The sequence below is a fragment of the Drosophila subobscura genome, chromosome O, assembly GCF_008121235.1.
Source record: "Drosophila subobscura isolate 14011-0131.10 chromosome O, UCBerk_Dsub_1.0, whole genome shotgun sequence".
Taxonomy (NCBI): domain Eukaryota; kingdom Metazoa; phylum Arthropoda; class Insecta; order Diptera; family Drosophilidae; genus Drosophila; species Drosophila subobscura.
Genome location: NC_048533.1, coordinates 5,645,941 through 5,670,511, shown reverse-complemented (window position 1 = coordinate 5,670,511; position 24,571 = coordinate 5,645,941). Strand labels below are relative to the sequence as shown.

The window sequence follows — 24,571 nt, the reverse complement described above, 5'->3', positions numbered from 1 at the left end:
CGCAGCAGAAAATACGTTTTGGCCAAATACCGACTGTCGTATTTTATTGAAATTTGGTATTTGTGGCCTGAAACTGCACGGTTGCACTGCGGGGTCAGAAAAAGCTTTTCACTCAAAAAATTTATTTTCGTTTCAATTATTAATTTTTGAGTGCTAGTGCATTAAAGTTACAACAAATAAGTTATTACAGCACCATAGCAAAGTATGTTGACGTGTCCCCACAAATAAAACCAACACTAACACTCTTGCATGTCAAGAAAACTGTTGACTGCAAACTGCATCACAGAAGCAGCAACACCAACAATAACATCATCATCGACAGCTTCTTGTGTATATGGGCTATGAAAAATTCGCGATGAACAAAAGATTTCAGAACAGATTTGCAATTGCGTAGCATTCGGCTATATGCTTTGCATGTGTTTACCAATACAAGTGCAATTCAATGTACATATATAAGAAGAATGTAAAAGAATTACGCGGTGCCTGTGAATAACGTGCAAAGAACGCAAGAAAAGCATTCGACGCATAAGCTTATAAATAGTGACAAACTACAACAGCACAGCCTACTGTTATTCCCAGCTGCTCAAAGTTCTCGTCCAAGAGAGCTTTCGGCGACAAAAAGAAGACAAAAATCATATATAGCGTTGCCATATATCCGTGAGAAAAAGCGTAATAGCCGATGGCATGATTAAGAAAATCTGCAATTTCTGTATAGCTGCAAATGTTTATAAACAATACACTTATTGCCGTGCTTAGCCGTGCTTTTATGTGGGTGTGCGGACATTTTGCGCGATACCCCGAACTTGCGCATATCTAAGGTTCAGTCAGCGGGGGACGCAGGCGGTGGGAGGCGATTGCGAGCGACAGGGGAAAAAGCCCACGACATCCACGAATGAGTTGAAAATTTTCGCGAAACCAAAAAGTTAAAAATAAATGTTTACTGTGCTTGTGTTTAACGTTAAAATGGAGGACAAAAGCTAAAAGAGAAAACTGCAATTGCCCCCGTACCCGCACCCGAATTCAACAAAGTGTTAAATGTAATTTTTGCGAATAGCTCGCGCTCGATTGTATTGAATAATTTCATTGCTCGGTCGGGCCAGCTTGTGGGTGACACGAGGGTGGGAGGGGAGAAGCGACTCTTTTTATACCTTTTCGTTTCTGTTTTCGAAAGGCGCTGCGAAAAGAAAGAACAACCGTAATCGTGTGGATGAGAAAGCATGGTGCGAAGAAAATACACACATATAAGAGTGCATGTGTGTGTGCTTGGATGTATGGAGAAACACTGAAAAATGAAAAGTGCACAGACCGCGAGAAAACAAAAGAAGAAGAAGACGCTGCGATGGCAAAAAATGTCTAGGTATCCCGGAACGTGATGGGATGGGATGCTTCTCCTTGTCCGAATTTGTTCTTTGTTTCCGTCTGCGTGTTTTATGTTTGGTAATTAAAAACAGCGAAATGCCTCTCTTCTAGCTCCTCTGCATCCTAAATGTCTACAACATAGCAATCTCAAACGAATCAACCAAAATCCTACACACACAGCCACTGAACCAGCAGCACAAGTTCAAACAATCATCGGGAAATCATCAAAGCGACGTGAAGAAACCCACAGAACAGACACAGAAACCCCATCTTCTCCTGGCACTTTTCAGCGGGAGAGGCTCTGTATCGTTAGGTGTAGCCCTGCTGCTATATAATGAGTCGACATGAAGGTACCACTCCTACTCCACCATCCAGATCTCCAAATCTCTTACTAAACTGCAATTATCACACCCACCATCCATCCAGGTGTCAGCTGCGATTCATGTCTCAAGAGCAATTTCAATGGACGCCGCTACAAGTGCTTAATCTGCTATGATTACGATCTATGCGCCGAATGCTATGAGGAAGGCGTCACCTCCACTCGCCATCTGGTCGAGCATCCCATGCAGTGCATACTCACCCGCTCCGATATCGAGCTATATTTCGGCGGTGAGATGCTAACATCGGATCAGCCGCAAAGCTTCACGTGTCCCTACTGCAAGAAGATGGGCTTCAGCGATGCCACGCTGCTGGAGCATGTCTCTGCCGAGCATTCGGAGACCAGTCTCGAGGTGGTCTGTCCGGTCTGTGCCGGCCTACCGGGCGGTGAGCCGAATCTAGTCACAGATGACTTTGCCGGTCATCTAACATTGGAGCATCGGCAGGGACCACGCGAGCTAATATCCTTTCTGATATCCTTTTCAAACAGTATTCAATTAGATGTATTCCATTAGTTGTAAGCTTTCAGCCTTTTTTGTTGGTTTCACTTAACGTTATAGATAATACGATGAGCCCTCTGCCATTCGTCATGGTGGTGGAGTGCGTCGCATCCCTGGACGCACTCTCGGCGGACCGCGAACGCGTCGTTCCAATATGCACTTCAGCTCGTCGAGCGGTCTGTCGGCCTTGTCGCCCTCGGGTCGGGAATCGGTTGATCCCATTGCGGAATTGCTCTCTCAGCTATCCGGCGTTAGACGCGGCGGCCCGCCTACGTCGCAATTGCAGCAGCTACAGATGCAGATGCAGTTGGACAGACAGCAGGTGACGGTAAGGGGACGTTCCCATCCTCTAACTAGCTCTCTATATTTGTGTGTATAAGGAAATTGCGACTTTTTGTGCTTCTGTTTTGTGCATTATTTTAGGCATCGCGCCAAATCGATCGGCTGCCAAGGCGTGCGCATCCCATAGTCTCAACATCGAATTCGAATGCCGCCATGGCCGAGGTGATCAGCGGCGGCAGTGTCGCAGTTGGTAGTGGCAGCAGCAACAGCGGCAGTGGTGTGACCGCACCGCCCAACCTGCGCACCACCGAGTGGCCGGTGACAGCGAGCTTCTCAACATCGGCCAGCAATCATCAGCAGACTCAGTCGAGTCTGGCCGCCAATAGCCTCAATGCCAGAGAAGTAGTTCATCCCTCTAGCCCAGATGCCATGAGTCAATTGTCCACTAATCTGCTCTGTTCACTCTCATCCTTACAGGCGGTCGGCACTAGCAGCAGCTCAAACAATGCCCTCGGAATTAGTGTGGGCGTCGGTGGTGCGCCCAATGGAAACGGCGCAAACGGAGCCACTGGCCAGGCGGCTGGTCAGGGCTCGGCAGCTGGCGAGGCTTTGTTGTTGGCCCAATTCATGCAGCCCACACTCACAGAGGCTGAGTGGGCGAATGTGGAGCGCAAGCGGGCAGATCGGTGAGCTTTCCGCGACAGTTAATGCTCTAGTTCCGAGGCCTTATTGAATCTCTCTTCTTTGTTTTCCTGCGCTTTAGCTCGATGTTTGTGCAGTCGCTGCTGCTGTCGATGCTCTGCACAGAGGCCCTGGACTTGAATGCGTCCAATGAAAGCATCGATGGCATGGCCAAGAGTGATAATGTAAATAAGGGGCAACAACAGCAACAGCAACAACAACAGCAGCAGCAGCAGGAGGAGGAGGACACTCTGCTGAACAACAATGCTGATGTGGAGCAGCAGGCACAGCCCGCGATGGTGCGACAGGTGAATCAAATGCAACAGACCTCGCCCGAGGACTTCGTTTGCGATGAGTATCGCTATAAAAACAAAAAGGCCAATACAACACAAACAAGTGGCACAGGAGGAGGCGTCGTCGGAGGAGGTTCAAATGCAGCCGCTGGGGGTGCGGTTGGCGGAGCTGGCAGTAAGCCAACAGCTGATAGAGGCATCGAAAGACGCGGCCGTCCCCCACCAGTAGAGATGGCCACGGGCTCCCAGCCGCCACAGCAGCAGCAGCAACAGCAGCAGCAGCAGTCCACGCCGGCAGCTTCCCAGCAGAAATACAAACAGAATGCAAATGCGGCGTCAAACACAAATCAAATTCCCGACACTAGGTAGTGCCTCTGATGATCGATAACCACAGCAAAGATGCATCAGCAACACCTGCATGTAGCTGCAGCAGCCACAAAATAACAAAAAACAAATCTATCACCAACACCACCAGAAGAAGAACCACAGCAACAGCAACAAGAACTACAACAAGAAACACAGCCGTATATGTAACAACAACAACAAACAACAACCAATATTAGTAGGGTGAGGAGAGTAGTGCTGCTGCTCCCTGGAGGGATACCTGGAGTTCAAGGAGTTCCCGGGAGTTCCGATTCATCTCTAGCAGCTGCCGCCGCAGCAATTTCGTCAAAAGGAAAACTATATTATGTATCGTTTATTAAATATATTAAAATTTATATAATTATAAAAAAAAAACAGGATGGAGAGATGTGCAGCAAGAAAATTATTGTAATCATTGAATTAATTATAATTTAAAGAAACCACAAAAAAACGAAGATTAATTGACTTGTGTTCTGCTCTGGCTTGCCCTCCAGCTAAATGGCTAAATTCGTAATCAAATTTGTACACTTTAAAAGACTAGTAGTAGGTTGGATTATTACACTTCAAATCTTTCCACCTCCACGGGAGGCAAACTTTCGAGATCGTAGGCGCTCTGCACGCCCCGCGGTAGAAGGCAAAAGAGATGCTCCACCGCCTGCTTGACCTGTTGCTCCGAGCAGTAAGGATTGGCCATGACAATGTGGTAGGCCATCATTTTGGCTAGTTTCTTGAACAAAAACCGATTGGCAATGAGACGCTCCTGGAGCGGCGCCATCAGATGGCGCACAATCCACGGCCGAATGCGGAGGATACAGCTGGCCAGCAGTACTTCATCCACCAGATCTATGGAGGGACTAGATATGTGGGCAGAGAATTCATCGTCGCTGTCCTCGCCAAAGAGGATGTGAAACTTGTGCCGCAGCCTGTCCTCGCAGCGCCAGTCGGCCTCTAGCAGGCGGATCAGGCAGGAATTGAGTCGCCGTCGCTCTGCATAGAGTTCGCAGGGCCAGCGGCTGGTGCGTAAATCCGTTTCACTGTGCTCTAGAGCTGAGATCAAGGGCGTGGGCGGATCTTCAGTCTCGTCTACGCTGGCCAGCTCCTCCAGTATGTCCGATACCTGAGGGTCGTCTGTGGCAGCGGTGCTCTCAATCCCGAAGATTTCATTGAGATCGGTGTTTTCTTCGCCAAATATCAGGGCAAGCTCCTTGCCGACTGCATCTTCGTCCTCCATTGGCTGCTGCTGCTCCGTCTGCTCCTGCAGGACAACACGCTTGTTGCGACGAAGCTGCCGACAGCGGCGACAAGGAAGTTCTTGGTCGGCGTCTGATTTCTCGAGTCGGGCCTGAAACAAATCGATTTTCTGGCGCAGCTCAACGCTGCCATAATCATCTTCTGCATGGGAATTACTCTGACTGGGACTCAAATTCTCATTGGATGGCTCGTTGCATGCGGTTTGCGTTGCCTTATCGACCAAACATTGGACAGAGTTAGCTGGCAGTGCATCCTCCTCGCGCCCCATCAGCTGCATGTTATTAAACAAAACGTTGGCCAGGCGACATTCCTGCGTGTTCCTTCTTATGGTGGCTATCTGTGGGGATGGGACCCAAATTGTGTTAGGGAGGGAGCAGCTTGAGCAGCTCTTCCGGCAGCTACGTACCATCTTGACCATCGCTCGCTGATAGATCTGCGCAGCCATGCAGGCCTTGACGGCCATTTCCTCTAGCGTGCTCAGGCTCTGCGGTATGCAGGCCCACGCGGTGGGCTTGTGATGATTCCTTGACTTCTTGGCCCAGGCGCAGACATTCTCCTCCAACTGACGCTCCAGGTAATGTACATACTGCTTTCGAACCTTTTAATTTAATGGATTAAATGGGTGCAACTAAAACCTCCCTTAACCTGTGCAAACTTTTCCCTTCTACTTACCACCTCGGTGAGCACCACAAAATCATTGTAGCCTTCAAGTGACATGCTTAACAGCTGCCCAGATGTGTCCACTCCACGGTTTTAATTGACTTTAATCATTCTTAAGACGTTTGTTGATTGCAAAGTGAGCTTTTACCCAATCTTGTCAGTTCAGTTCAAAAAAGTTATTTAAACAATATTTAAGTGTTGGAAACAGCTGTTTTTTTTCTTTCCAGACTATCGAATCGATAACATATTAATCGAATGTTTAATTATCCAATTGTATTTTATTTAATTGAAAATGAGCATTATCTCTGTATTTTTATTGAAGAATCTTTTTGCAATCTCACAGGCTGAAATGTTTGTCTATAAACTAAAGACTTTCATCTTCTCGGGCTACATACATACATAAATTAATTGCTATAGCTCATAGTTAGGGCCTATCTATGCATACATTGTTATTATATTAGCAACAATTGTTAAATATTTAACAAAGTTTCATATAGAATTGTTCGTTTCTTGCAGAGCCGCCACTGGAATTTTGTCCCGTGTTGTTTATTACAAATTCGTTATTTTGAATAACAGCAAAATTAAGCGCGTGAGGGGAAAACTATTTTAAATATTTATGTATATGCATTAGTTTAATTGTATTTAAGGGCTACACTTCTAGAGCCAGTGCCAGAGAGATTTGGCCTATTTTTGAATATCAATATACGCATCCCTCCTGCCGTTTGCATTTCGTGTTTTTAGCTAGTCCAGAAACATATTGTCGTCATCAAAGGTAAATACATTGTTGCGTGCCGGGGCGCGCTCACTGGGCGAGGGACTTTCGGGCGAGTCGATGGTGCTGGCTGCCGTTGAGTTTCCAGTGCCTGTTCCAATGGTGGAGCTGCTGGGCCGCGCGCCATTTCGCTGGGCGGGGAATCCGTCGAGCATGACTAGTTGTTCCTCATCGACATCGACATTGGCGTCATTCGCCAACGATTTGCGGCAGATCGGGCAAGTGCTGTGCAGATTCAGCCATGGCACAATACAATTCTCGTGGTACAGATGCGAGCACGGCAGCTTGCGAACGGTCTCATCCATTTTGAAGTCATCCCAGCATATCGAGCACTGCATCTTCTTCTCTACCTCTTCAGAGGTAATCTGTACATTTGGTATTTCATTGATGCGATTGCTCGAGAGTGGCGGGGGGCCGGAGGTCTCCATTTGGTTGAGCATCTGGGTGACAATCGTGTCCAATCCCTCGCGTCCCCATGCATAGTCGCCCGGGTTGCCCATGAAAAACATGTGCGAGTTGCCGGGCACACCGCCTCCGGGTCCAGTCACAAACTCTGCAGTGGCTCCGGCCAGGGGCAGGCTTTGCAGAAAATCAAACAGCACGTTGTCCAGGCGGTCCAGATTGGCCGGACGCACACGTCCGCCGGCGGTCATTCCGGTATTGGATGGCGCATTCAGGGGCGTGTATCCGCCCACGTGTAGCACATTAGCCTGACGACGATTGGGTTCGATCGTGATCTCCAAATTGGGCACATTACGCATATTCAACAACGAGACAATATCATTCCGTAAAGCCTCCACATTCGACTGCGATCCGCTGGACGAGCTGCCGCGACTTAATGTATCGTTGGAGCCAGAAGATGCGCTGCCACTGCTGCCCGCACGTGCACTGGTTGTGGCTCCGCCTGCTGTGGGGGCCGCCAGCTCGGGAGCGTTTGCCGGTAGCTCCTCAACAAACCCATTAGCGCACAGGGGACAGGTGAAGTCCGCGCTTGGAATGTTAATCTCCACATTGCACATGTGGCAAAAGAAACGCTTCTGTTCGGCACTGCGATCCTCCATTCCCACTGCCTCTGCCATTTAACGCTGTTGTCCTTTTTCCTTATTGTGCAAGCAGCAGAGCAGTCGAGTCGGCTCGGCAGAGTTTTTTCGTCAGGTAGATATTGTTGTTGTCCGTCTGCGCAAATTGACAGCCTGTGTCAATGTGTGTTATTTAGTAACGGCACGTGTTTAGGCTCACAGATAAGGACAATTTACGCACTCCAGGCTTTACTTGAAACATTGAGTTTGACAATTTAGTGAATTTATTTAACTTTTCTAAAAATAAGGCCTTCGTGATTTGGTTCGCAGAACCAGTTCGATTGTTTGTGCCGCTTATCGCACCAAAACACCAATGCTAATATAATTTCACCGACAAATATATCGATATATCAAAATGTGCTTAAAAACTCCTCTAGAAGATGCAAAAAGTAAAAAATGCATCCAATTTTATTTTTTTGTTTTTAAATTGCTACATCTAAATTGGTTTATTTTATTTTCAATGCTAGAGAGCTGAATAATATTTTCATCGATATATTTGCGGTATATTTTGAAAATGAGAAGGTAAGTTCCGGAATATTTTTGAGGGTCCAACAGTATATTTGATCGACAAATCCGGTCACACCGTCCCAAAGTAAAACAAAAAGTCATCTTCAGGCAGCGGCGTTTTAGCATTTTGGAAAAAAATTTATAATTTCCAGCAAGTTAAATTAAACTAGAAGTAAACTAAAATGTCGATTTTAGCCTATAACGGTGGCTGTGTTGTGGCCATGCGCGGCAAGGACTGCGTGGCTATTGCAACGGATCATCGCTTCGGTGTCCAGGCCCAGACCATTTCGACTGACTTCAAGAAGGTGTTCAAAATTGCCCCACGTATGTTTCTGGGGCTCACCGGGCTGCAGACAGATATTCTCACCGTGCGCGATCGTCTGATGTTCCGCAAGAATCTGTACGAGACACGCGAGAACCGTGAAATGGCGCCCAAGCCATTTTCCGCGATGCTCTCCAGTTTCCTCTACGAGCACCGTTTTGGACCGTACTTCATCGAGCCCGTGGTGGCTGGCCTCGATCCCAAGACACTGAAGCCTTTTGTTTGCAACATGGATCTCATTGGATGCCCCAACGAGCCCGATGACTTTGTTGTGGCTGGAACTTGTGCCGAACAACTGTACGGCATGTGCGAGACTCTCTGGAAGCCAGATCTGGACCCACAACAGCTGTTCGAGGTGATCTCCCAGTCCATGATGAACGCCTTCGACCGCGATGCCATGAGCGGTTGGGGTGCCACCGTCTACATAATCGAAAAGGACACCATCACAGAGCGCACGCTGAAGACCCGCATGGACTAGATGGTGACTGGGCAGTTCTTTTGGTTATTTTGTAAACAACAAACATCAGAACATACATTTTATACAAATAAAATTTGTTTAGGTACTCAATGTGCTCTTTATTTGTAGCTGCTATTCATCTTTCCACTCAAGAGACTTCTTGGCCATTGCCAAAGCCGCCTCTTTGGTCTTGGCTCCACCAATGAATCCGCTGTGGTGGACAAATATGAGATCTTTGACCCCCGCCAGTTCGCTCAGCTCCTCGTCTCTCTTGCCTCTCCAGGAGGTGGGAAGAAACTTGCGTCCCACAAAACTACCGGGACTAAGGGGCACTCCAGCCACCCGCCAACCGGTGCCGTCAGAGAAAATAATCAACTTTGGCACGCCTTCCACTTGGTACTCCTTTTCCAGATCGGCCAAGTGAGCTTTCCAGGGGCAGAATGTGGTCAACAGGAGAATCTCTCCGGTGGGGTAGACACTCTTTGCCTCCTTTAAAGCATCGCGCACATGGTCTCTAGCCGCAATCCAGGAGCAGGCCACCTCCAAAACGTTGTCCACAAACTCCCGGCCAGCCAGATCCATAGCCTGCTTGAAACGCTGTTCGATATCGACATTCGTGTCCTGCCAGGAGGGATTTAGCCTGCCCACACGTGCCGACAGGTGACTGTGAATCCCATAGCGTGGCTCGCCTCCTTCAAACATAACCTCGCCATTATCAATGGCGTCCAGTTCACTGATGAAATTCCTATAGATCTGCACAAAGGCCAGTTGCAGATTGTCCGGCGACAGCTGGACATTACGCTCACGCTTCAAGATACTCTGAATGACTCGCTCCCCGTAGTGGGTATAGATGAGGCCAGCACTGCTTAGCCTGCAACGGATTGAAATGTGGATTGAAATGTGTGTAAGATTGAATGCTCTCAATTTGGCAGATGCTTACCGGATGTTAAAGTTCTTGGCCACCTCTGGGCGAAGAATGTTGAATGTTTCCTTGAAGGATGTCTGGTGATGATCATACCATTTCTTGGCATGGTCGTATACACCGCCCACATCCACTATGATGTCACACTTTTCCCTCAATGCCGTATCGTCACGACTGCGAAAGATCTCCGCATTCTCGTACTCCGGCAATTGCCTCAGCATGAAGCATGCCACAACCTCATCGCAGTGGAAGGTTCCGCTGTGTGTTCCAATCCAAATGGGAGTTGGGCGTTTCGGGGGCGAAGCATCAGCCATTCTGGTTAGTTGTCCTGCGTAAAGAAACTATTTAGTTAGGGGTGTTATTCATTTACATTCAGTTACATTGAAACTCACGAAAAATTAGCCGAAAACGCGGTAAAAATCTGGTCATTAGGGATGAGCAGAAGTGTAACTGCGGAATTATCGATAAGATATATATATCTTATTTTTAAAATATACCGTAAATATACCGTCAATCTTAAATCAATTTACTCAATTTTGATGTTCTTCTTAATATTACTAGCTAGTAGGGATTCTCAGCGCTAAAACTGAAGTTTTATCCGATTTAACATTCCATTCTCCACAAGATTGGCTAGTTTTAACAACTTCATTTTATTGGAATGTTTCCAAACTCAGTTTAAAACTAAAAACGTAGACCAACAAATATGGCATACCATTTGATACCTTACATTCTTAAATATCCCTTGAGCAGTGTGGCGGCTGATTTTTCCCACAGAAAAATAATGAAATATATGGACCTTCTCGTTTTCCAAATATCACCCTTGGGATGAATCAACGAAGCTGATGCAGTTATCGAGTACCTAGCGATAACTCACGAGCACAATGGCACAGTGTGCCACCTCCGAAAACTGTTGTTTTTTGAACGTTACATTTTAAAATGTTTTTGTAACGTAAAATCAACAAGTTGAATTATTTCCAAATTTTTAAGTGGAACAACTAAGGGCTGAACACGAAATAATTGTACCAAGCACTGCCAGCTTATTAGAAAACTCAGTCCACCAGCCGTTTGCATGGGCGTGTTGATCTAGGAAATTAGCAAGTGTCGGCTAATTAGTAAAGCAACAATTTATTGGAACACCATTCGGATATTTCGAACTGGTATTCATGCAGGAAATCATAGGGTCTGAAAGTGCTGAAAATTTCAGACCCGTTTAGTCAGCATCCCAAACCCAAGACCAACACATGGATATTGATTGGATACATCGAAATTCATCCAACTAATCAGGAAATAATGGCAGAAGCCCGCTTGCGCCGAAACATAAGTCGGCAAGTACCCGCAATGTAAGATTTGAAGAGTAAACTATAAACAATGTTTAATATATTGTGGGAATTGTATACATAGATTAAAAACACATTATTGAACTGTGATGAGTGATGCGTGATGCGGCTTATATAACCAGGCGCTGTGCTGTTGCTTTAAGTTATTTAGATTTCGTATTTCCGTTGATTGTGAGCTGAAAATGAGCATCAAGTAATTAAAACAAGCCCCCAGTCAACTGTCTGCTCGAGTGTCTGTTGTTGCATCGCTGTGAAACAAACATAAATCACTGCCTGGAACTGACGTGAACGATCACGTGTGCGCGAATATACAGAAAACCGTTTAGTTCAAATTGTTACAAAGGCGTTCAGTCTCCGCTGAACTCACTCTCTCTCCCATGGCCTTCGGGCGTACAGAAAGCTCGGAAATCGACGGCAAATTAAAATACAAACGGAAACGGCAGACAACTAGCTTAAAACTCGTTTCCAAACAATTTTCCCGACGAGACAGGGATTCTAATGCACTTTGGATGCCACCCCACGTCATAGAGCGCACGGGGGAACAGCTGCGGGGGTGTTCGTCCGCACTGCAGACATCAGCTTATCATTTTGAGACACGATCGTGAACGTGAACCCCAGCTTATCATTTCCATTTCAATTTGAAGTTCATTGCCACTGTCGGAGAGGTTCACAAAGTACACAAAGTGTGTTGCCATAAAAACCTTTGTAATTAAATTTTCACGCCCAGGAACAAATAAACAAACAACTTTAATAAACACCTTTTAGTAGTGGGTATTCATGATGTTCAGGTGCAAATTGTGGGTATAAAAGGCCGGTAAAAACTTGGTATGTGAACTGAGTTATAACGGAGTAATTCAGGAATTAATTCGATTTTGGGGATCCATTTTCAAGCTCCCTGCCAATTTCCACAAACCAATTTCTATAATTTCTATCATTTTATCGCCCTACTGATTAGAAGGTATCTTTTTGTCGTCGCCCTCTGTAATAACGAGGCGTTACGCTACAGCCATTTAACTTAAATTAGCGCCACATTTTTTAGAAGCAAATTGCTTAATAATTATTTCCACAAATATGTGAGAAATGCTTGAACGCGACAAAACTCAGTTGAGGGCAATTATAAAGAGTTACATTTAAATGGGATGACTACCAGTAGTCTGTGCTTACACGCACAATTCCGTAGTTAAATAAATTTTCCAAATCAACAAAAAGTAATTATATAAAATAGGTAGAAAATGGCTTTATTCCAATTGAAATTTATATGACTTTGATTGAGTGCTGAGAAATCAGTTCTCTGAAGAGATCAAAGAGACGTTTGTTCTGTTCATCTGTGACATTATGCATTATGCAAGTACTTATCTTTCGAGTAGATGCTTTATGCATATTCTTGTTTCAACCTGAACCACAATCGGAATGCGAGAACTGAACATAAGTTGCCTCGGCGGGGATGCAACTGCTGCTGCCTTGGCGGCTTAGCTTGGCATTTGCGAGACAAATAAAGATTCAAGAAAAATTATAAAATTCAGTAAATCGATTCCATTCTGAATCGATGGGAAGACTTATTGTACATTTGTCGTATGCCGCACTGAGGCGGTAACCGGTTTGTCGGCAGTTCAATTATTTTTCCTGCACAAAACAACAACAGCAGCAACAACGTCGGAATCAATGGAATATCTTTAAAGGTGTTTTTTTGTGTTTGCCGCTAAATCGATTACCAAATTTCCAACATTCGTGTTGACACAAATGCCAAAGCGACAATGCACGGGAGGGAGCTTTAGCTTTGATTGTACCCTCTACTCTCTCTCAAAGGGCATGATGATTCGGAGTATATGATATTAGAATAAATATCAAATGTTCACTCGGTATGCAAAAGACATAAACTGTAGCATTTCTAAAGATAATCCATTTCCCATTGATACTCGTTCCCCCAAGAACCGTTTGATCAATCCAGGGTAGAAAAAGCTTCTACCTTCTTATTCTTCCTACCTACCTAACTACCCTTCCTTTTCTTGCTTTTGTTTTGCTTTGCTCCGTTTTGTAAGCTCAGCTTAATGCTCTCTCAGCGCCCGCTCTCTCTCTCTCTCTCTCTTTTCGCTGCTGTTATTCGGATTTACTGTTTGCTGCTGTCCGATTATTGTGCTACTGTTGTTGCTGCTGTTGATGTTACTCTCTCAATGTTGTTGCTATTACTCATACGTACTGTTGTAACGGAACCGAAAGCGACATCCATCCGAGCAGGCAGCAAGCAAAATACACGGCTAAAGCTTTGGTCTCCGCTTCAGTTTGTTTTGACCGCGCGACGCGCTCTGAAGCTAGAGAGATCTTCTCCTCCGATCCAAAGCGAACGTCCAATCCCCCTTGGATACGGTTAATTTAAACGTAAAACAACAAAATAAACACACTGTACTTAACGCTTAAATTATTCCCCCAAGTGCGTGGCGAAAAAGTGTTTAAAATTTGGCCACAAATAATTGTTTAAAAACCCCTTAAAACTAATATTCATATGTACAATGTACTTATGTAATTGTGCTGTGGCATTGATTACTTAGCTGCCCCTGCAGTGATGTGATTCAACTTCAACTGTTCCACCCCCCCACATTGCCCCTTCTGTGTAACCCTTTAACTGCATATGGCAGGAAGTCTGCGGTTGGCACTTCTTGGCCATTAACTGCACCGACATTTCGCGTTAAAAATCGAAAGAATAAAATTGCAAGTAACTTAATTTTTAGGGCAGTGGAACAGTTGGCAAACATTTGTTCTGTAAATTCATAAAATAATTAAACAGACAAGAACTCTAATAAAAATAGCAATTAAAATAAACGAAAGTAAATGAGGAGAACAACATTGAGAAAGGGCAAACAGAAGTAAATAATTGAGCAAATCTGGGCATCTGTCCCCCTTTCGGGTCTCATCATTGTGTTACAAGGTTTCATCTTAAACGGTTGCCACTTAAGATCTGCTAAAATTCAGTGTCTGTAGAGGGTGTGACTGCATAATGTGTCTCGGTTCATGTTTCAGATTATGATCTGCTAAAGATTCAGTGTGGTTTGAGGTGCGCCTGATTTGATCGTATCATATATCAGGCGATCTTTCTTTCGGCTCATCTGCGACGATCAATATCGTCTTAACCGGTTCAAGTGTGGAAATACGCATCTTATTGTCTTGACGTATGATCTTCCACATCCAAAAACAAAAACAAAACTCCAACTCTAACCCTAGGCACCCGACTTCTGAACTGGTTTTAAAAGTTTCTTCAAGGTTTTACCTTTTTGTTGTGGTTCGTTGTGTTATTTTGGCTTACTTTGCCCAGTCACATGCCAAAGTTTGCTGGGGTGGCTCAAATGTCAATAAACTTTTAGCGTAAAAGTGTTACAAAGATCTTTCTCCCTCTTCAATTGTACTGAGAGTTTCTTATTTTGATATGCAAAAACTGAAAGAACAATCTGAAGTATACTTATTTTACGTATAAAATTGATGTAATTTATTGTCAGATTTGTTTGAATTGAAGCTGAATGCACTTCCACTTAAAGCCATTAAAGCCACACACAAAAGCCAACGACACATCGAAACGTGTAGCCCCCTGCTGTGAGTAGAGTATAAGCCAGAAAAAGAAATTACTTCCAATACGCACATTTAAACACGTAAAATTCATTTGGGTCTCCCAAAAACCAATCTGTGAGCATTCCCCCAAGCGCATAATAAGCAAAAGAAAGCAAACAGCCGATGGCACCTCTACGAATATTCAATTAAAAGGTCTTTTGTGTTGATTCGAAAAGGTTTTTGCCACTTAGCACTCGCTCTTGGAGTCTCTCTTACGTACAAGTAAATATAATGATCCCCAGATGATGATGGGCATATAATTTCCAACTAAATGATCGCGAGACAGCAGTGAAAACGAACAGCTAACACAATTCAAACAGAAAATCCCGAAGCAAGAAAACACCTGAGCAAACACAGTGGAGCAAAAGGCGGCGCATCACGTATCCGCCACCATGTCCAATGGCAAGGCTGCTGCCGCAGCTGAGAAAAATGGGTAAAAATTACATTCCCCCCCTCCCCAGAATAATTCTAGCTTTAAACAATAACCCAATAGTTAATTGCTTAACGAAATTAAATACATTTTCTGTTCTGTAGCTCATTGAACGATCGGCCATTGTTCATGCAAAATGGCAATGGGGGACGTCTGGCCCCGGTTAACGATGTGGAAGTGAGCAACTTCCGACGCGCCCTGCCACAGTTTTTGGCTGTTAGTATTAAGAACATATTGCTATTCGGTAAATAACATAAAAATTCAAGTTAATTTATGATTTGTAAAGGGAATGAAATTAATTTGCTAGAGAAATGATTATTACTTTCAATAATTATCCAAACTTGTTAGAAATGCCACGCGCTGTTGGAATTTCTATAAAATACATTCTTTAAATGACATACGGTATGAATTTGCATATAAATCCCATTAACATACATCATATGAAGCCTCATTAACAAGTGTTTAATTAGGTGATTTTTTGTATACTTAAATCTTCCATAAACAAAGTTTGGCATATGAAATTGCAGCCTTTACCAGCAGAACTTAACTTCATTCCCTCAAAATATAGAGAAACTCTTGAATGGATCCTATGATAAAGTCATTTAATTAATATCCTCAGGCTATGGCATGACTTTGGGCTTCCCCACAATTGTGATACCTGCCATCCAAGGAGGCGAGGGCCGCAGCGAAACAAACAGTGATATAATCCTCAACAAAGACGAGATATCCTGGTTCAGTAGGTCACAGACTTTGAGCTTGAGTTTCCCGGTTTACCGATCTCCCTTTGACTTCTTCAAGGTTCCATCAATTTGATATGCGTGCCGCTGGGCTGCCTGTTCTCTGGCGTGTTAACCCAACCGCTGGGCAAGCGACGTGCAATGCAGGTAATCCATAATCCGCAATCCACAATCCGTAACCCACTTAGCCGCAATCATCCTCATTATCATCACCTCCCACCCATGATCATGATGCTGCCTTCCACCTTTTCTGGTTAACAAATCACATGGAACATGGAACATTGACATACTGATCCGAAATCGGAGCTGCGTGACTTCTACTGACTTTTATTGTGTAATTATGTTGTTTGCTATTTGCAGTTTGTCAACCTGCCCATACTGGCGGCATGGCTAATGTTTCACTTTGCAACGCGCACGGAGCATCTGTATGCGGCTTTATGCCTCGCTGGTCTCGGCGGTGGATTAATGGAGGCGCCAGTAAGTTTATACCCCAACCTCATATTAATTAATTGCCCCCAAACACGTGGCTATAATAGGTCCTCTCGTAATCTTTGTTTGAGTGCAAAATTTGCATAGTTCTAGCGTGAAAGGGACTGACATTCTTCAGGGGCTTTTGTGTAAACGCAAAAATTGATTTTGGTGTGAAAAAAGATTGAGGAAAAAAAGTAGACAATGAGCAAAAATACAATAGAGAGAATAGATATTTAATATAGATATAATATTTAAGGAGGTCTGGTTAAATAGAGGCGCATTCCCGGCATCACTTTACCGTTGTAGATGCACGTGACAAAGCGTTTGGATCCACTGTCCAGCATGCCGCAGCCCACCTTGTCGGCGCCGCTGAACGCCATGTTGGCAAACATTCGCATTTCCCGAGTGGCTTTCGCCGGAAATGAACTCACATGATTGGGTTTAACATGGATGGAATTGTTAGCCCATCTCTTAATGAAATAGTTCATCGCTTTGGCAGAAGTCCTTTTGAAGTCCATAAAGTCCGAAGTCTCAGCCACATTGGGAAATCGGAATGTGTTAACGCAGAATTTGCTAACTCGATTCTCATTGCACTGATTGGTGATCCGCATGGCCATGATCGCCAGCTCGTCGTCCCAACTTAGCAATGGCAGGTTTAGGGCGCGGGGAAGGCCTGCAACTCGGCCTTTGTTCAGCTTGTGGCGCACCTTGTTTTGCATGTTAATAATATTCTGCATGCCCTTCCTGAGTTTCACGCCCTCGTGGCTTTTCCCACACTTGGGACTCCACTGCAAAAGATAAGCGTAAAAAGCTTCAAATCATCACTGATGATGGATCGATCACTCACAAAGTGGAAATCACAGGTCAGGTGTCGAACGTTCTTTGGGCAGAGCTGCGAGTCACAGTAGTTTGGCGACCGTGTTGGTTTGGCGTACAATTGGCGACGAATGTGAAAGGGCCATTTCGTCTTGTAGGTAATGATTTCTACTGAAATAAAATAGAGTTTACTTAGCAGCAGCACAACAATCCATAGAATGTTCATTTTCAAACTACTGCAGAGAGGAACACCTCAGGGATTTCTTATATATTTCGTTTAAATGCAATTTTATGGTCAGAATAATATTTAATTTGATTTCTTATGCTTTTGGAGGGTTGTTTTAGGAATTACAGATGGGAACAGCGGATATTTTCATTGAAAATAAAATCTCTGACTGGATTTCTAATGCAGAAATAATCAAGAAATATTCAATTTGCATTTCCATAACTGCCAATCGTTCGATGCTTTAGTTTTCCTTTTGCAAAACAATGCCAAAGCTTTTGTGGTTTTTCGACCTTGACCAACTCCTTGAGAGCCACAGCAGCCACTTGTGTTTGTGCCACTTGCGAATGCCGTGGCAGCTGCGGCAATTGCGAGATGCCAATCGCGACTCTTAATGTCACTCTGTGTAACGAGCAACCTTGATGCTGCTTTCAGGTGCTTACCTATGTGGCGGAGATCACCGAGCCCAAGTATCGTGGCATACTGTCAGCGCTGGGTACCACCTGTGTCATCACCGGTGTCTTTATACAGTTCATACTCGGCTCCCTGATGGACTGGCGGAGTGTGGCCGCGGTGAGTTCTGCCTTTCCGGTGATTACCATCGTCATGCTGTGCTTTGTGCCGGAGAGTCCCGTGTGGCTGATCAGGGAGCAGCGTTTCCGGGAGGCCGTCAAGTCGCTGCAGTGGCTGCGGGGCTGGGTGCCAGAGCACAAGATCGAGGCGGAATTCAATCAATTGTACGACGAGCTGATCACACAGAAGGCCATCGAGTACACAGCCGATGGGGTGCCAGTGCCAGGACAACGTCGCACTCTGGGCCAACGCCTGAGAATGTGGCGCAAGCGAAGTTTCCTGGTGCCGTTCCTCTTGGTGTCGTTTGCCTTTTTCACTGGACACTTTTCGGGCAAGACACCCCTGCAGACGTATGCCGTGCAGATCTTCCACACCCTCAAGGCACCGATGAATAAATACCATGCCACCATCCTGCTTGGTGTGGCCGAGATGTTGGCCACCATTCTGGGCGTGATACTCATCCATTTTACGGGCAAGCGGCCGCTGGTTCTGGTCTCCACCGTGGGCACGGGCCTCTGCTTCCTTGGCACCGCCACATATGCCCACTTCCTGAACGAAGTGCCCGGCTTCACGGTCAACAATGTGGTGGTGAACGCCTCATCGATTGTCCCCAAGGAGGGCATCCTCTCGCAGGCGAACATATCAAAGATCTTTGCAAACGAACAGCTGGAAATTCTACAGGATCAGGCGGACCAGCTGACGACGATGCTGCCAGATATGTTCGAGACAACCACCATGTTTGATCTGGACACGTGGAATCGCACCAAAAGAGAGCTGGAGACCACCACCGATGGTGCGCCCATGGAGACCACAATGTGGCCAGAGCCATCGAGCAGCCCCGAACCAGTTCCAAACCCACCGCCAGCGATGCCCACCAGCTCCGCAAAGCCACCCATTCAGGAGGAGCTGCTGCTGACTGTGCCGAAGCAGGAGAAAAACTATCTCGTGTGGGTGCCACTCATACTGCTGCTGCTCTCCGCCTTCTTCTCGCATCTGGGCATACGCATGCTGCCCTGGATCCTGATTGGTGAGGTCTTTCCGGCAGAAATACGCAACAGCGCTTCAGGGTTTGCCGGCGGAGTGGGCTACATCTTTGGTTTTCTGGCCAACAAACTGTTTCTGTGGATGCTGGCCGCCCTGACGTTGCCGGGAACGTTTGCCTTCTATGCCACCGTGGCCTTTATAGGCACTGTGGTGCTGTACTACACGTTGCCAGAGACCGAAGGACGTACCCTGGGTGTAAGTAAATGAATTATCCTACAGCTATTCCGATTATAATGATTATCTTTTGTTTTAGGAAATTGAGGCTCACTTCTCCAAGAAATCCGATATGAATTTACTACGCAAGCAGCCGAAAAAGAAGGCACCCATCAAAGATGAGATCCAGATGCCTGGCAATGCCATCAATGTGGACACAATGCAGAGTTTCCATGTGCCAATCACGTCACAGCAGCAGTCCAAGATCATACACTTGCAGCAGAGTGACTTTACGCCCAGAACGGCACAGAATGGACGAGGTGGGGCCACAAATCTGGCGTTTGAGGAGAGCAATACCACACATCTGTGAGACCGAACATCATCCTTTGCAAGTGCTTAACATTCCAGTGATATTTCTGAGAAATAAATTTAAATACTTAGTTATATGTTTACACAAGAATTGACTTTGTTTTAAACACTCTCCAGCCAAGGGTGCGCATTGAATTCCATGAAGATTTCAATCAATTTGTAACTACTCTTTTTTATGTGAACTCGAGGACTTTTTAACGTAATTTAAAGCATGCTTAAAAGTAATATTGTTTAACACATTTCCATAGAGAGAGATATATATCTTTTATATATAGATTTATATAGATAGATGCAGCTCCTTGAGATTAGGACCCTCCTATGTCTCATCATCCTGCAGCTCAAGGAATTGTGTACAAATGTCGCGACTGCACTCGCCCTTGTTGTTGAATAGGAATTTATAGTAGTGTCCATCCGCACAAATGGCTGAAAGCAAACAGAACAAAGGTTAAAAAGGTTTCCAAAAGAGGAGTGGAGAGGACTCACCCACAACCGAATTTGGATCGGCACCAAAGGCACATACACACCGCGGTCCCTGTGGTATGGAGAACTTCACGAAACTCCATTGACTTGAGAAATACTTGGGTATTATGGGAAGCGAGGATTCGCGCGGCTTGTTATCCTCCAGATTGAAGACATGTATGGTGCCATGGTCAGAGGCGACGACAACCATGGTGGACTGGTGATTAAAGTTGATGCAAAATATATTTGCATGATTGCTGCCACGTCGCAGCTCCGAGACCTTCTTCCCGTTCTCCGTATCGAAGATGCGTATGAGGGTGCCCTTCTCACCGGCGGTGGCCAGACGTGTGCCCTGTAGATTGAGGGCAATGCAGCTGATGGCCGCCTCGTGGGCAATCACCTCCAGGGGGGCCCGCTCCGTGTTGGCAAGATCCACGATCTGGACATGGCCAGTGCGTCGGCCGGGGAATGCGAGTAGGCTTTTATTGCTATGGGGACAGAGCACGCATAGCCCATTGGGATTGGCGCTCGTTTCGAAGACATGCAACTGTTGCGGCTGCTGGGTGAAGGTGAATACCTTGATCACACCCTCCAGCACCACCACAATCCGATCCCGACGCAGTCGCACCGCACGAACCGGCTGATTGAAGTCCAACGATATGGCCGGTGATTTCTTCAAATCATCCCAAACGATCACTTTATTTGGTGGATAGAGCGGCCGTATGCCGCCGCCCACTAAGGCCAGATAATTGCAGCGAAAGAGCATTTCCACATGGCTGAGACCGCCTGAGAGACAATGATTTGACAGTAAAATTGGATTACACGGGCGGACGGTCGTGGGAAATGCATGCCTGCATTGTACATACCCTCGGGAAAATATTGCCTTTCCTTTTCTTTCAGCGGGTCACAGTTGTAGACACGAAAGCCCGTGTCCGTGGCACAGGCAAAACATCCTGCAACGCAATTGCAAATTTTTGTCGAAAATATTATAGTATATTATGATGTGGGTGCGTGTGTATGTGTGTGTGGCGCTGACTATCTCTGGACTGGTAAATATGTAAACAACATACCTTGGTCCTGATTGAAGGCTGCGTAAAGCATCCCATTGCCGTACGGATTTTGCTCCGTCAGATTCATTGCGTTGGTTGTGTGTTGTTTTGATGCTCCAGTCGAGTCGCCTCCTATTCGTCGATTTAAGTTGGAAGAAAATAATTATCAGGACGGTGCGGTAGGTGCGTATAAAAACAATAGATTAGTGCTGGTAACCAGCGCGCGTATTATCGATCGCCTATCGGAATCGCCACTAACCATACATGCAAATAATAAGCTGTTTACACTGGGTCTGAAAATATTTGCAGATATTTGTTGCAAAAATATGAGGCCCTTCTTTGTTATTTTGTTGACTTACTGAGCTATTCTCAGTCATTTCGTGTATTCCGATATCAAGGGGACGAGCGGTGGTGGAAAAGGGCTGAAACCGACAGACCTTCACAACACTAGACATATTTAATGTGATTTATTTGCTATTCTTTCAAAAGCCAACAAAAAAGCGACTACACAGCTCAAATCGGAGGAATGTTTATCCAATATTTATAAATATATGTAGGACTATCGCAATACGATGGAATTCTGCACAGATTTCAGTAGCTGGGATAGGGGCACCATCGAGGCGTGCCGCACTTGCGGCACTTATTTCGACATCGACGATGGTCTGATTAAACCCATATTTCTCCCGACGGCCGGTGTCGACGCCAAATCTGATGTTGGGATGGCTGAAATCCTGCAGCAGCTGAGCGCATGGAACTTATTGGTAAGTAAGCGCCGCTCTCTGTTTTTCGGCTATAATCAAAATTGTTGGTACAACAGGTAACAAAGGAAGACGGTCGTCCGCAGTACATGTGCATTTCCTGCATTGCCGAATTCCAGAGACTGTTGCAATTCAAGTGCAGCTGCCTCGAGGCCCATGAGCAGTACGCAGGGCATCAGCTAACTCCTGGTATAAAGATAAAAAATGAACTCGAAATCCAGGCGGAGGAGAAGTTCTGTGGCTTCATCTATCTCGACTCGGACGAGGAAGTGAGCGACGAAGATGGCAGCCGACGGGTCTCCGCAGCCTTCGATATTCAACATGTGCCCATTAAGGAAGAGCATATGGCCCGAGTGCCGACACAACAGAGTGAAATTAAGTTTGTGCCGCCCCAACCGCAGCCACTGCTTCCGCTGGTGGGGTAAAAACAGAGGCGGATCACGAGCTTAAGTTTAAGAGCTCTCCCAAAGAAGAACTTGATGTTGGTGGGATGACCAATGAAAGTGGAAGCAATGCCAATAACATTTCCTTTGTTAGTGAAAGCAATCCCAATGCCATATCGTATGAAATTGAAAATGAGAATGATAATGAGAGCGACGAAGAAGAAGTCCTCAAATTCACATACGACGATGACGAAGATGCCATGATCATTCCCCAGCCTATGCAATCCACGTCTGTTCTCTGTAAGATCTGCTTCCAGGAGATACCCAACCAGCTTTACCAGACGCATATGGAGCGCATGCACCTGTCCAAGGATTGGGAGTGTCATCTCTGTGGCAAGAAGTTCTTGAATTCTAAAGAGTCACGTCTGAAGTTGCACATGAAATGGCACAAACTGCAGCGCCGCCTGAAATGCCCGATCTGTGGCTTCTTTTGCAACTCAAAGGAGACCCTCAAGGATCACAAGCGAGCCGTGCACTCGCGTACCGTCTGCCAATATTGTGGAAAGGGTATGTGGAATCCAAAGCTTTGATATAGTCATGACAATAATGCTATTTCACTCGTTGCAGTTATGAAACCCAATATTCTGCAGTCGCATATGAAGAAGCATCTGGATGGTAAGTGGCCTCAAAATGTGCATTTCTGTTTATCTTAATTTTCTTATCATTTGTACAGAACGTGAAGCTGAGTTGGCCCAAAAGCTGGCATCTGCAGAATGTCCAGCCACTTCTGCTTCAGACCAGAAGCTGATTCCTGTCAAGGATTTTGGTCCATTCTCTGCAGGCGAAAGCAAGCTCAAAGTTGTGAACCATCTGCGACCACCGTCTACTTCCTCTGCAGTCCAGAAACTGACACTTTTGGACCAGCCAGAGACGGCATCTGCAGCCCAGGAACGTGCCTCAATGCAGACTCAAGTTCCGCTTTCTCCATTGCCTTTTAAGGAAAATAAGGAGATTTTAGATACTTCTTCGCCCATCCAGCACCATCAAACATTTGAGGCCTTTCCGGGGCCCATTTCTCCAGTTCCGCTGAATAATCCAGTTCAGCATCAAAGCATCAAAAGCTGCACTCTCCAGTCAAGCAGCAACAGAAGCTACAATCTCCAGTTCAGCAGCAGAACCAACAATCTCCAGTTCAGCAGCAGAAGCTGCAGTCTCCACTCCAGCAGCAGACGCTGCATTCTCCCCACCAACAGCAAAAGGAGCAGCAAAAACCTGAGGACACTCCAGTGACTTGCTCTCCCGTGATACCATTTTGTGTCATCCAATGCGCCTTCTGCAGCGAAAAGTTTGAGAAGCCCCAGCAACTGCAGGACCATGTGCTGAACAAACACAAGGATATGAATAGTCCACCAACAAAAATCAATCCACTGCAGCAGCCCTTACCAATAGCCATTAACATGGACATGGACACCGATGAGACCTTCTTCGAATCGGATTTAACTTCTTCTGATCAGGTATCATCCAAGCTGGATGTAAGCCAGAATATGAGCTCTACCAGCTGCAATTCCTCCATTAACAATTCCTACGACAAATCCTACTGCAAGTGTCACATATGCGGCAAGGAATTCGATTTGAAAATCAAACTTAATCGACATCTCAAGCAGCACAATAAGGCTCCCTTCTAGACTCTGTGTGCTGTCACTTTTTCTTTGTGATTTTTTTGGTTGAATCCTAAATAAATGCATTTTTAATTTTAAGTCTGGGTTCTAGCTCTTTTCAACTTTCAAGTGCACAAATTGCGTCAGTTCTTTCCTTGGAAAATTCATTTGAAATTCATTCATTTCATCTATCATTTACATATTGTCTAAGCCAATCGTAGTTTAAGCTAAGAATCTAAGTCGAAAAATTCAAGACTTACAAACGCATGTGGTACCATAGGGCTCCCAAGACTCCCAAGTGTTCATGCAAATAAACTTGAAAATCGATCCTAAGTAAATGCATTTTTATTCTTAAGTCTGGGCTCTACCTTTTTATACCCGGTACTCGAAGAGTAAATTGGGTATATTGTTGTAACTTTCAAGTGCACAAATTTCATTAGCTCTTCCCTTGGAAAATTCATTTGCCATTCTATCATTTACATCTTGTCTAAGCAAAGAATTTAAGTGGAAAATTGCATTATCCCATAGGGAATAGTGCTTACGATCTTCATCAGCAACGAGGATGAAGGACACGGCTGACCCGAAGTCTGCCAAGTATTCCTGCAAATAAACATGAAAATTTACCACATACAACTCTTGTTTTCAGGAAAATTTAGATCATACTTTGGGACAAATAAGTAAAAAATTA

The 24,571-nt window shown here is 45.3% G+C and overlaps 9 protein-coding genes across 13 annotated transcripts; 4 read left to right on the top strand and 5 right to left on the bottom strand.

Moving 5' to 3' along the window:
- The first annotated feature begins 52 nt into the window (after positions 1-52).
- LOC117898905 (E3 ubiquitin-protein ligase Kcmf1) lies at positions 53-4,198 on the top strand. 5 transcript variants are annotated; one of them, XM_034808591.1, is made up of 7 exons: positions 53-202; positions 1,471-1,709; positions 1,786-2,210; positions 2,302-2,565; positions 2,661-2,921; positions 2,997-3,205; positions 3,283-4,198. In XM_034808591.1, the coding sequence occupies exons 2-7, from the start codon at positions 1,694-1,696 to the stop codon at positions 3,860-3,862; spliced, it is 1,755 nt and encodes a 584-aa protein (XP_034664482.1). In that variant the 5' UTR covers positions 53-202; positions 1,471-1,693; the 3' UTR covers positions 3,863-4,198. The 5 variants fall into 5 exon arrangements, with proteins under 5 accessions (XP_034664482.1, XP_034664484.1, XP_034664481.1 ...); XM_034808593.1 differs by lacking the exon at positions 53-202 and adding an exon at positions 834-922; XM_034808590.1 differs by lacking the exon at positions 53-202 and adding an exon at positions 834-1,037.
- A 132-nt stretch (positions 4,199-4,330) lies between these two features.
- On the bottom strand, positions 4,331-5,998 carry LOC117898906. The gene is made up of 3 exons (XM_034808595.1): positions 5,780-5,998; positions 5,514-5,705; positions 4,331-5,444 (listed from the first exon to the last, which is right to left on the bottom strand). Exons 1-3 carry the CDS (start codon positions 5,822-5,824, stop codon positions 4,413-4,415), a joined length of 1,269 nt encoding a protein of 422 aa, XP_034664486.1. The 5' UTR covers positions 5,825-5,998; the 3' UTR covers positions 4,331-4,412.
- Positions 5,999-6,203: 205 nt separating this feature from the next.
- Positions 6,204-7,901, bottom strand: LOC117898908 (E3 ubiquitin-protein ligase Iruka). The gene has a single exon (XM_034808596.1). The coding sequence runs from the start codon at positions 7,616-7,618 to the stop codon at positions 6,509-6,511; it is 1,110 nt and encodes a 369-aa protein (XP_034664487.1). The 5' UTR covers positions 7,619-7,901; the 3' UTR covers positions 6,204-6,508.
- Positions 7,902-8,200: 299 nt separating this feature from the next.
- Positions 8,201-9,015, top strand: LOC117898911 (proteasome subunit beta type-3). The gene has a single exon (XM_034808600.1). The coding sequence runs from the start codon at positions 8,308-8,310 to the stop codon at positions 8,923-8,925; it is 618 nt and encodes a 205-aa protein (XP_034664491.1). The 5' UTR covers positions 8,201-8,307; the 3' UTR covers positions 8,926-9,015.
- LOC117898909 (UPF0160 protein) lies at positions 8,999-10,293 on the bottom strand. The gene is made up of 3 exons (XM_034808597.1): positions 10,219-10,293; positions 9,845-10,154; positions 8,999-9,775 (listed from the first exon to the last, which is right to left on the bottom strand). The coding sequence occupies exons 1-3, from the start codon at positions 10,253-10,255 to the stop codon at positions 9,037-9,039; spliced, it is 1,086 nt and encodes a 361-aa protein (XP_034664488.1). The 5' UTR covers positions 10,256-10,293; the 3' UTR covers positions 8,999-9,036.
- A 4,648-nt stretch (positions 10,294-14,941) lies between these two features.
- LOC117899227 (facilitated trehalose transporter Tret1) lies at positions 14,942-19,664 on the top strand. The gene is made up of 7 exons (XM_034809101.1): positions 14,942-15,193; positions 15,295-15,434; positions 15,810-15,926; positions 15,989-16,074; positions 16,288-16,404; positions 17,873-19,249; positions 19,308-19,664. The coding sequence occupies exons 1-7, from the start codon at positions 15,153-15,155 to the stop codon at positions 19,575-19,577; spliced, it is 2,148 nt and encodes a 715-aa protein (XP_034664992.1). The 5' UTR covers positions 14,942-15,152; the 3' UTR covers positions 19,578-19,664.
- Positions 16,635-17,464, bottom strand: LOC117899235 (venom allergen 3). Its single transcript, XM_034809109.1, has 2 exons — positions 17,246-17,464; positions 16,635-17,186 (listed from the first exon to the last, which is right to left on the bottom strand). Exons 1-2 carry the CDS (start codon positions 17,438-17,440, stop codon positions 16,650-16,652), a joined length of 732 nt encoding a protein of 243 aa, XP_034665000.1. The 5' UTR covers positions 17,441-17,464; the 3' UTR covers positions 16,635-16,649.
- Positions 19,665-19,728: 64 nt separating the features above from the next.
- Positions 19,729-21,282, bottom strand: LOC117899234 (WD repeat domain phosphoinositide-interacting protein 3). The gene is made up of 4 exons (XM_034809108.1): positions 21,106-21,282; positions 20,902-20,988; positions 20,060-20,821; positions 19,729-19,999 (listed from the first exon to the last, which is right to left on the bottom strand). The coding sequence occupies exons 1-4, from the start codon at positions 21,170-21,172 to the stop codon at positions 19,893-19,895; spliced, it is 1,023 nt and encodes a 340-aa protein (XP_034664999.1). The 5' UTR covers positions 21,173-21,282; the 3' UTR covers positions 19,729-19,892.
- Positions 21,283-21,518: 236 nt separating this feature from the next.
- Positions 21,519-24,147, top strand: LOC117899239. Its single transcript, XM_034809113.1, is given in 6 exon segments — positions 21,519-21,845; positions 21,902-22,263; positions 22,302-22,792; positions 22,853-22,900; positions 22,959-23,416; positions 23,419-24,147. Coding segments are annotated over 6 exon segments (2,040 nt in total). The 5' UTR covers positions 21,519-21,656; the 3' UTR covers positions 23,911-24,147.
- The last annotated feature ends 424 nt before the right edge of the window (positions 24,148-24,571 follow it).

Coding starts and splice junctions, on each gene's coding strand:
- LOC117898905 (XM_034808591.1), top strand. Junction 2,566..2,660: donor TGGACAGACAGCAGGTGACG/GTAAGGGGACGT, acceptor GCATTATTTTAG/GCATCGCGCCAAATCGATCG. Junction 3,206..3,282: donor GAGCGCAAGCGGGCAGATCG/GTGAGCTTTCCG, acceptor CCTGCGCTTTAG/CTCGATGTTTGTGCAGTCGC.
- LOC117898906 (XM_034808595.1), bottom strand. CDS start 5,824: ATGTCACTTGAAGGCTACAATGATTTTGTGGTGCTCACCGAGGTG. Junction 5,706..5,779: donor TTGTGGTGCTCACCGAGGTG/GTAAGTAGAAGG, acceptor TTAAATTAAAAG/GTTCGAAAGCAGTATGTACA. Junction 5,445..5,513: donor AGCGAGCGATGGTCAAGATG/GTACGTAGCTGC, acceptor CCATCCCCACAG/ATAGCCACCATAAGAAGGAA.
- LOC117898908 (XM_034808596.1), bottom strand. CDS start 7,618: ATGGCAGAGGCAGTGGGAATGGAGGATCGCAGTGCCGAACAGAAGCGT.
- LOC117898911 (XM_034808600.1), top strand. CDS start 8,308: ATGTCGATTTTAGCCTATAACGGTGGCTGTGTTGTGGCCATGCGCGGC.
- LOC117898909 (XM_034808597.1), bottom strand. CDS start 10,255: ATGACCAGATTTTTACCGCGTTTTCGGCTAATTTTTC. Junction 10,155..10,218: donor GCGTTTTCGGCTAATTTTTC/GTGAGTTTCAAT, acceptor TTCTTTACGCAG/GACAACTAACCAGAATGGCT. Junction 9,776..9,844: donor GCCAAGAACTTTAACATCCG/GTAAGCATCTGC, acceptor AATCCGTTGCAG/GCTAAGCAGTGCTGGCCTCA.
- LOC117899227 (XM_034809101.1), top strand. CDS start 15,153: ATGTCCAATGGCAAGGCTGCTGCCGCAGCTGAGAAAAATGG. Junction 15,927..15,988: donor AGACGAGATATCCTGGTTCA/GTAGGTCACAGA, acceptor GACTTCTTCAAG/GTTCCATCAATTTGATATGC. Junction 16,075..16,287: donor GCAAGCGACGTGCAATGCAG/GTAATCCATAAT, acceptor TGCTATTTGCAG/TTTGTCAACCTGCCCATACT.
- LOC117899235 (XM_034809109.1), bottom strand. CDS start 17,440: ATGAACATTCTATGGATTGTTGTGCTGCTGCTAAGTAAACTCTATTTT. Junction 17,187..17,245: donor TGACCTGTGATTTCCACTTT/GTGAGTGATCGA, acceptor TATCTTTTGCAG/TGGAGTCCCAAGTGTGGGAA.
- LOC117899234 (XM_034809108.1), bottom strand. CDS start 21,172: ATGAATCTGACGGAGCAAAATCCGTACGGCAATGGGATGCTTTACGCA. Junction 20,989..21,105: donor AGCCTTCAATCAGGACCAAG/GTATGTTGTTTA, acceptor ATTGCGTTGCAG/GATGTTTTGCCTGTGCCACG. Junction 20,000..20,059: donor CGATCCAAATTCGGTTGTGG/GTGAGTCCTCTC, acceptor GTTTGCTTTCAG/CCATTTGTGCGGATGGACAC.